Source organism: Opisthorchis viverrini, assembly GCF_000715545.1.
Source record: "Opisthorchis viverrini unplaced genomic scaffold opera_v5_74, whole genome shotgun sequence".
Lineage (NCBI taxonomy): Eukaryota > Metazoa > Platyhelminthes > Trematoda > Opisthorchiida > Opisthorchiidae > Opisthorchis > Opisthorchis viverrini.
In genome coordinates this window covers 1518867-1529367 of record NW_008751731.1, presented here as the reverse complement: position 1 = coordinate 1529367, position 10501 = coordinate 1518867, and the positions used below count along the sequence as shown (strand labels likewise).

The window sequence follows — 10501 nt, the reverse complement described above, 5'->3', positions numbered from 1 at the left end:
AAAACGAGAAACCTCAGCTATGAAAAAACAGTTATCTATTATTGCCGTGACTTGAGCACAAATTTCTCTCTGGGTTTCGTTTGTTTACTTGTCCAACAAAAAGCGAGACTTTGGTAATAAACTGAAAGCCATCGAATCAAGACATTGTGGGACCCGGTTTGAATGACACAAAATTCCTGGATTCAATTGTTCAGCTGCAGGTCAGTGCTCCGCACACTTTTCATTTCAAAATTTTCAGACTTAATCGGAAAGCCATTTATAACTTGAAGAAGGATGCCGGCGACAAACTTAGCGCACAACATATTGATGAATATGCTCTGAGTCTCAAGAGCACAGACGAGTCGCTTCCGGGGTTGAAAAGTGGAACACTGATTGATCCTAAGTAAGTCTCAAGAAGTGGCCGGTAGGACCTCACTCAAGTTCCTTCACCACAGAAGAATGGCAACATTTCTCACACAACACCATTCAGGCTGGAGACAAGCAGCTTCAAAACTCCCAACAACTTCGGAGCATTATTGATGGAATTTTACAGCAAATCGCGTCAGATCAGAAAAGGCAAGTGGAGGCTACAAATCGGGCGCTGAAAAAACGTATTACCGAGACCAGAGATGCTAAGGGCAAACTTGAAGAACATTTGTCTAGGGTAAGTTGGCTGAATGTGTAGAGCTATTCACCCCCGTACGTATTACAAGGCTGCCTCACCGACGTGAAAAGGGTATATACTTCTTAGTGACACATTTTCCTGACGGTTCAGATATTATCAGATGGGATCAAAAGTAATAAAAGTGAATTGGCCATAGTGAACTGAACACTGTTTGGAAAATTATGCTTTAACAAAGGTAATTTAACCCAAAAAGCCCCCTAAGCTGTATGAAAGGCACGAATGTGTTTGTGGTATTAAGAGACAGGAAGCGAGCATCACAAATCGCGTTTGCGGTGTCAAATAAATTGGTTGCTTGATCTAGTAATCATTCAAACCGACAACCAAATGTGGTTTGTCATGAGAGGATAAGGATATTGAAAATAAACGAAATAGTCTAAATAAAGTGAGAACAGATAAGTCAAATGCTTCGGTGGCTTTGTCGGAGCCATCATCAAAAGCTTTACTTGTTCATCAGCGGCGTAGCTGAAATGTTTGTTCAACGCTTCATGTAAAGTTTCAGGTAAAGCTGGCTATCAAGCTTTGTAGCTCCATTCACCGGTTCTAGCATGTAGACTAAGGCCGTTCTCCTTTTCGCACCCTTGCTGTCAGTACCATTTTCATTGCGCCGATGGTTTTCTCACCTACAATCATGTAGATATATCTGGAGAACTTTGTGTAATCTAATGAAAACGGGTGATTTGAAAAAGTGCCCAACGTTAGCTTATCCGTGCCCATATTGCTTGACCGGATAATCTGGATAAGAATTGGGAAAGCATATATGACTTTGGTATGCTTTCATGTCGTTTACTGTTTTGCGTTTGTTTAACATGTGTTCCATCTTAAATGGTGGGTTATATCTATGGAACCAAGGATTTTAGCACCCTTTTTATTGTCACCTGTCAATTTACTCATTATTCATTGTCCTTCCGGTTTTACTCACTACAGCCACGGCTTATAAAACACAGGTTCCTCGGCAAAAAATGATCGGGTGCGCAACATGTTGTCAGGCCACGACGGTTTTCAGCAGTAGGTGCTGTTCTTTGGTGACTCAAGTGTTGCACTACTCACAATCTCTCTAACCATCACATTACAAATTTGTGGACGACAGCTAACTTTGCTCAACCTCTTGGACGTTGGCGACCAAGGATGATTCTAAACTTCCAGTCTCATGAGGCCTCTTGCAACCGCACGGAATCATCACATCAAAGTATTCTGATATGCGCGGCCCATTAAACCCTTAAATATGCAAGAGTACGCCGATCCAACCCGTCATTTTAAGAGCTGAAATGCAAAGTCATCAAAGTATTCTGATATGCGCGGCCCATTAAACCCTTAAATATGCAAGAGTACGCCGATCCAACCCGTCATTTTAAGATTACGGCTGAAATGCCTTACTAGACACTTAAAGCACCACATAAACTACGGCAAACATCACCGATTCAAAAGGGTCATACTTAGCGCCTAAACACACATGCTAAAACATTGCATTCTCACGCCACACATCAACAAAAACACATGTTTCTACAATTTAGGTGATGAGGACCAAGAGGATATGGCGGCAGCAATTTCAAAGTAGACTTTCTTGGAACGGCCCAACGTTCACTTCGATGAATACTCAATAAAAGAGTCAAACAGGAACATGGGACATCCTAGCTTGTAGTAAAGCTTTTATACAACCTTCTGTGAAGTTTTACAACTCCATAAGAGTTTAAATTCAAGGAAAGCGATTACGTATGCACGAACGGTTTGGAGCATACATTGTTGTGCTATCGTGTCCAAGAGAACAAACATTGTCTACTTAAAAAAGCTGCTTTGTTTTGGAGAGAAAACTAGTAAATGTTCACCAGCCTGTTGCAATGGAAGTGAAAAAAGTTATACTATTTGCGACGCAAGAGGGAGAATATCAAAAATAAAAGTGTAAATTTTTGTCTTGAAAAAGCCACCTCGGCTTTGCTGTGGAGCACCAATTTCCCCAGAAGGGGTGTTGAGTTCTTGAGTGTCATTCACTCGGTAGCTAATAAACTGGCTAAAATCGAGGTCAGATGTTTTTGAAATGACTCCACACGAAGAAAAATTAGTGAAAGGCGGAAACGGATATTAGTAGGAGCAGCTTTTTGTTTCATTTGCATTAATTAACGGATGCACAGTTGACAGTTGCCCAGCTGACTAATTGGACTATCTCTGATGTCGAAGGTACAATGGCAGTTAGGGACCAATCGGTCGCAAGGATACACGCAAAATATCGTTCCTTCAGTTTTTATATTTGTTGCCAGAATTGCCACATTAATGAACAACCGGATCGCTAGTTTGCATGCTCAGTATGTGTCCATCTTTGTGCGTGCATCACTTGAATTGGGCATGGGAAACATATGTTCCCTGGAGGACATTGTTCATCTCTCAGAACTAGACTAGGGCATTATTTGTTGCTGGACTCATCGAGGACCTGAATGTCTTTCAGTTCCAATGATCGGAAAGCTACGTCTTACAATCATAGAACAAGAAATTTCATATTTTAGCCTAATATGGGTGCCTTTGGAGGGTCAAAGTTATCCTACGTTATTGTCGTCTTACCTCAGCAAACATTATCTGAGCGCAATATTCTTGGATTGCCTCGTTTTATTGCATGCAGTCAGGGCCTATAGAACTTTTAAGATATCTGGAACGTTTCGCGACTTCGGGTGCCTCTTCTCAAGTTTTTACTAACGTATTCAGTTCCTGGTTTTGTAGAAGTGTGACCTTTCAATTTGTGGATTAAACGGACGGGGTTGTTTTGTGCAGCTCATCGTGTTTTTTCCTTTTCAAAGACGATAGCGTTGTTTTCTGCATATTCTCTAGAGCGTTGACGATAGAAAACAAACAGCATACCTCCATAAAAAGCGGTCACCACTTTATTTAGGTACTTAGCGCTGAATGTCGAAATTTTTCAAGCTAGCGACGAAACATTTACGAGACAAAGAGTAGGCCCAGGAGCAGATAAATCCCGTGTGATTCGGCTGCTTTAAAATGCTGATAATTCAATGACCACAAAAGGAAGACACTTAAGATTAGTAGTTTAATACAGACTGGTTAGTGAACACAGCTCTGAAATTAAACAGAAATGTTCACTGTAATTGAGTAAGGCTAAGTTGTTATGGCCACCAAATATACTCACTATACCCATGTTAAAGGCGTTCATTGTCTAAAACGTTCCAACCGATTTTACAGGTTCTGGAAGAAATTTCAAAAATGGAAGACATGATATCAGAAATAAATAAATCCATCAAAGATAAAGAGGGAGCTCTTCGCCTTGCCGGTACACGGATCGATTTGAGGAAAGTTCGTCCAAACATCGAATTGTGCAGAGATGCCGCTGAATACAGGTGAGCTTGAGGAAAAGCATTTGTAGCCTTTACATACACTCCTATACTTTCTAAAGACTGTGGTGGATAGTGCGAATGATCTTATAGAAGTTGAGAGAACATTAACCAGTTAAGATCGCTGGGGATGGTTTGAGACCCACTCATACATATTTCATTTCTCAGGTTGCTGCAGCTATCCAAATATCTGAACTCGTAAGCCTGCTGTCAACTTTGCCAGCGTATCCATGATGGTTCCTTAAACTTTTGTCTAGAAATAAACTAGGCTGAAACAGAGACATTGTGTAATAAAGCATTATGAGCCATTAGACTGCAAGTAAATTCGTGCTATGCAAATTTGTTCGCCAAAGCAAACAACTATTTTTCGCATTAAAATGTAGGTCAAAGTTTGCTTGCATTCACTCTTTTTAATTGACGGTAAAATTGGTGCAAATTTAGATGATATATCTCAGAGTAAGACGTAATATCTTTGAAGAATAACATCATTAATGGAGCCCGTTAATGGAGCTACAGAGTGACATTTAGCTTTAATACGATTATGACTGTGACCTATGAATTTCCACAGACGTGAAGTTTCTTGTAAATAAGTGCTGCATTGTAGATGGTTAATTATGAGCTGTATACGAAATAAAACTCACGTTCAGTTTGCCCTCTCTGGTGTGGAACAAACAGAATAGCAGAAAAAGGAACACAGGTGTATTCGGGTAAGGATGTGATAAGACATCCAAGCATCCATAATTCCAACTAACTGGGATGACGTGACAGGCCAGCTACCCGATCCATATTACCCGGACCGTTTCTTGTTTGCCGTTCGAGGCGCTTGGCAAATCGGTCAATTTTTTGGCCGTAAACAACTGTTCATATCTGGTAATTGATCTGCATCCAGCGCGCGCTGGTGCAGTATGGGCAGGGCACCTGCCCGGTGTCACCTGACTCAAATCTCCTGTCAGGCCATTTGATCTGTTGGCTTCAGCAGGATAATTATTAGATTTTTTATTTAAGACGTTTTGTGTATCCTTGTAAGCAGGAAATGATGGTGGCGAAACCAGATTTTTGGAAACATTCCCAACATCAGCCAAAAATCCAATCTGTACCACTTTATCGTGTTCAACCGTTTATACGGAACGACAGAAGTCGATACTATTGGACGATGTAGTTGACCGCAGTCGACGAAGAAAAATAGGCAAACAATACCAGGAAGCAAAATGAAGACTCTAGAGGTAACCTGACAGATTATCGGATGCCATACACAGCACAATAGTACAATGAGTATGTATATGCGCATTTCTAACTATCTCGTTAAAAAGTGTTTGGAATCTCCTTCGTCTAAAGTTTTGTTCAAAGCTACGTTAGCGAATACGATGGAAAGTTTAGAAGTTCCTAAAAGAAATAAGGAAGCTTGCCTAATATTTTAGTGGCTTATAGCGGGAGGTATTTTGCATCGACTGAGAAGTTGAGAAAATCACTTTTCATCTGTTACTTTTTTATGCTCGCATGTTCAAATTCTGAGGATATTGAGTAGCTGAGAATAATGAGATTGACAGAAATGTGAACACAGTATTTGCCTTACAAAAATGGAACCATAATGACGGGGAATTCTGACCAATTTTGATTTTCATTACAGGAACAAAAATACTCTCGTGGCCACAAAAAATGCATTAATTTTTGAACACAGGTTTCTAACATTTTCTTGCTTACCACCGATTGTTGGAGTTTAAGGCATTCATAATTAGGTGGAAGGTGTGTGAACATGTCAGAAGTTGTACGGATTTGATTATAATACAATTTTAGATAAAAATATAACGGTCTGGATAAATCAGAAGTCATTTCATTTGAAACATTTCAGCCTAATTAAAGGACTTTTGAACTATATACTGATAGAAAACGGGAATGATGACCACTCTGCGAATGTCGTTCTTCGTTCTACTTATCTGAAGCCTTCCAACTTTATAGTTAATAATGCTCGAGCGTTGTTGCGCGTTTCGTTAGTATGTATTTTGAAAAGGTCCTTTCATCTGAGGGTATCTTAGCAGCTATGGCCTCGGTAAACCGGAACAACGGGAAAGGTGGTAACTTTTATGAATTCTAGTTCGTAAGAAACAGATCTCGAAATTTCTTTAGTGTTTGACGACTTCTGAATCTGTTGTAGCGTGCGCGATTGGATAAAAAGTTTGAACAAGAATTTGCGCGAGAATGGATTTTAGGAGGACAACAAGTGAAAGATACCTGCATAAGCTTCCATAAAAATATACTAAATATCCCCATATTTTGCGCATTTTTTAAACAAATTATTAAATTTCATGGATTGGTTATTGTAAAGCCGTCATTGTTCCAAAGTTGTACTAAGTCATCGACACCTTACGACTAACCCCCCACTTGACAGCCCACTGATAGTGCTAGATTTATGCACCAATTTACCAGCTCGCGCGTGCAATGCGCAGCTACCTACCACCCCCCCCCAAATCATCGGTGAACGAAACTGCGGCAGCTACAACCACTGTACGACTAGTACGCGGTTCTTACAGCTGACAATGATGATGGTGATGATGATGATGATGATGATGATGATGATGATGATGATGATGATGATGATGATGATGATCTTACGGCTCTCTAATCGCTGTACATGTGACTGTTCTTCAGCATAGAAGCAGCCTCCTGTTGACAAAATTGGACTTCTACCTTTTCCTCACCGGAGATTGCAGAAAAAATCGGTGGGCCCTGAAAACTTCTCAGATGGCCGCATAATCATCTGTCAAATGACGGTCAAAATTTCTCACACAACTATTACCTACTCAAGTCAGTATCTACTACAGAGGTTTCTGTACCCAAAAACGAAAACATAATACCCCACAGTAGACTAGATTTTTTTTGCTAAATGGAATGTTTGCAAAACAGAAAACAGGTAGAGGAAATACACACTTCTGTTTTCCAAGTTTTAGTTTCCAAATTTATTAATACTACTTGGAAAGAAGGATCATACACGATGAGTGAACCTTTCATTAGGGAAGTTGTCAATCAAGAATCCAGTCAACTTACCGTGTGATGTAAGTTCCGTGACTGAAGGACAAATGGCTCTATGTCCAGTGAAAATGCGGGCATATCACCGCTAATCAGCTGCTCTTGGTCAAACGGTTTAACGTTCAAATACTAGCTGGTAAGTTGCGGGTTTAAAACTCCATGGAATTTCCGGAGATGAGCGCCGCATATAATTCCTAGTAGAGACGACACAATCGCTCAATACCTCTAGTCTCCTTATCGCGAACTGAATTTATTCACAACTTGAAACCTCAGTTGAAAAATTAAAAAAAAGACAACAATGTAGGGAGTTCATATGATATTCGCTATAAAGTTATGGGAACGGGAGAATGCGGGGGGTGATGGTCCATCCAGACTGTAACGTTTGGTCTTCCAGTGCGCCTGGGATTGATATTCAACAGTTTCATCAAGACCACAATGTGAGAGGCACATTTTGTTAGTTTCTCGAGACTGACAGCAGCATGGACTGTTGAGGTTGTTTGTATGCCACTAACTGGACTTCTCGCCGAATATCCACGGACTCCGCGAGAGAATTAGAAAGCATTTACGCCACCGTATAGGGGTACGGTAGGTATGTATGGTGTTTTCAGTAGGAACACTTTACCTGATATCTCTGGATAATGCATCCATAAGCTCAAAACAGCCACATTAAGTAGATTTTCCAGAATAGTAGTGGACTGTAGTCTAGAAACATCTTGAAGAGCACCTGCTAAGTATGTTGTCAGCATCTCATCTGTATCTTTGCGCAAACAGCAACTGTCGCAAGATTTTTTGTCAGAATTTAGTCGAAAATAGGGATCCACTGTCAGATAGGTGAGAGTGAGAATCCTCTCCTCATTGCTGTCCATGTCACAAGAGCACACCTCCTGCTAAACATCAGTAGGTAAACTGCGTTATTGAATGGCTCTCTCAGTGAGCCTGAGCGGTATGGTCTTACAGTGGGCACACTTGTCATCATCATCATCATCATCATCATTGTCAACTGTAATAGCCGCGTGCTCATTGTACAGTGGTTGTAGCTGCCGCAGTTTCGTTCACCGATGAATTGGGGGGGNCATTGCAGGCGGGAGCTGATAAGCTGGTGCATAAATCCAGCACTGTCAGTGGGCTGTCAAGTGGGGTGGGGTGTTGGATGGAAAAGGATCTATGCATTGAAAGCAGTGACTTGGATGCACGAGCGCCATTAATGGCGCGACTCGGCCATGTCTGATAATCTCTCTAACCATTGATATGGTCCGCCTCGGGATCCCCATCCAGGAAGACGGCAGTGACCAGCGCAGCTGAGTTTGTTGGTAATAGCCTTCATACTTCGCTGCCAAGTCATTGTTTGACCGCATCTGGCTCTCTTCCACCCTTCACGTGGTTGTGCGAAAAGAGCCCTTGGAGGAAGTCGGTTGACTGGCATACGCAGCACTTGCACAATTGTTCTATCTTGGTTACTTACTGTGATGACCAAATTTGCACCGCGGACATCATTAACAATATTATTAGACCTGATAACAACAAATATACTATTGTTGTATCCCAGCTGCATCAGGCTTCTAAAGTGGAGAGTGATAAAAGGTGCCCAGTTCTCTGCTAGCTTTCATGTTCCCAGGACACTTGGATCGCGTATTTAGCGTACATTATCGTGTTACCTACTGGTGCCAGAAAACTGTTAATATAATTGTCAGGTCTATTTGGTTCATAGCTAACAAAATGTGTTATCCTTCAGGGGAATCAACTGCTTACCAAAAGTGAAAAACAATGAAGTTTGCATTCTTTCTAGTGTTCCGAAGCTGAATACTTCCCAAACTCCTTTCTTACCTTTGCGAATCGCACAGTTATTCATTGTTTTTCCAAACAACTCCAACATTTTTGCTGTGAAGGAGGTTAGCTAAGAGAGTACGCAACTAACCCATTTATCCGCGTGGCTGTTACCTGGCACATAATTAACCAGAGCACTTTAAAGCAAGCACAGGTGAGTTGACAGACTGACTAATCTAAAGTTGATGAACCACTGTGACCCTACATGTGCGAACAAAATGATACGTACGGTCAAGTTTGGTAAGTGGCAATATGAAGTCTTTTTAAGTTGCAGTGTAAAGTACTTCAAAGTCATGATGCAAATTTTGCACGGTTTCATTCAAACACGATCCAGAGTAGGGGTTCTGTAATCCTACAAGTGTGAACCCAAAACGCGATCAATTACCAGGGACATGTCTGGACCTAGAAAAGTCTCTATTCTTGCATTCACCCCTATCCCGTCAGTGTAGCTTTCAACACATATCCTTTTCTACAAATTCGCTTCGGATTATTATGGCCTGCACAACGGGCCACATCTTTCCACCAAGAATTTTTGCCTAGTGTGTGAAAAATTCTAGTGATGCGGAGATGATTTTTATCCTTGAAAGAAAATAATTTCCAACACACGGATCATCTTGAACAGATAAAACCATCAAATAAAAGCTCATATGTGCAGAAGACGGTTCATCTCATTTGAAACTTGACACTTTTCTTGCAGACTTATACAAGAAGTCGAAGAAATTACAACTGACGTCGCGGAGCTCAGACATCGACTCAAGTTGGCTCATGACTCACTGAAGGCTCTGTGCCGACGACAGCTGGATTTAGAAGAGGAGATCCAAATCAAGGCAGCAACCCTGTTTATTGACGAAGTCCAGTGCATGGGGATGCGTGAAAGTTTACAGATCAACGCGTATTGAAAATTCTCCCTTTTGGCTGAGGCAGAATCCATTAAGCTAGTACGTATATCTCAGAGGTGAAACCTGTACTCTTTCAGAATCGGAAACGTTTTCCCAACATTGTTCCTTCTAGATACATACTACAAACTTGACATCCATATTTATTCAGTCATCTGCGGGACAGCTTAGCTTTTCCAACGTCCTCATGTAATTCTTCAAACCTAATTTCTTCCTTTTTGACTCAGGAAACACTCGCACCAGCCCCACAATACATGCTAAAAACAGCTGGATCTAAAAGAAGACTGGTATAGATTTACGTGAATGCCTTTTTCCTCTAAAGATATGTTCGTATATATCGCGTTAAACAAATAGAAAACCAACCGATTTGAGGCTATGCTTCCGTCAGCCTACAGCAAAAAGAATTAAAATGGTTAAACACAACAAGCCACTGGGATGAACTTCTTCGAGCCCAAGGAACAGTAGCGGCAATCGTGGTTGCGTCTCGTTCATGCATGTATGCTATGATATGCTGGAACCTCTGTCTCAAGTAAGTACATCAAGTAAACCTAGCTGGAATTGTCTGTCATGGTAGTAAATACAAATGGCCGACGTGGGCAAGGATTAGGTCGCCACTGGTGTTCTGTGGATGCTAACCAAACGAACGACAGATGGATGCTGTTATTTACACAAGCTGGATGGGTCTAAATACCACTTTTTGAGTACATATCCCTTTGGTCATATGGAATGACACCAAACCAATCTATGAACTCATATCAGCT

General features: G+C 41.1%; 1 protein-coding gene across 1 annotated transcript in view; it reads left to right on the top strand.

Annotated features, from left to right (window-relative positions):
* T265_04522 (hypothetical protein) overlaps positions 1 to 10040 on the top strand; it is a gene marked incomplete at both ends in the record, with an annotated part of 13620 nt that extends 3580 nt beyond the window's left edge. The window contains 4 exons of the mRNA XM_009169277.1: positions 239 to 360; positions 435 to 643; positions 3848 to 4002; positions 9542 to 10040. Coding sequence (XP_009167541.1) covers positions 239 to 360; positions 435 to 643; positions 3848 to 4002; positions 9542 to 9743 — 688 coding nt within the window. The remainder of the gene's footprint in view (positions 1 to 238; positions 361 to 434; positions 644 to 3847; positions 4003 to 9541) is intronic.
* Between the last annotated feature and the right edge of the window lie 461 nt (positions 10041 to 10501).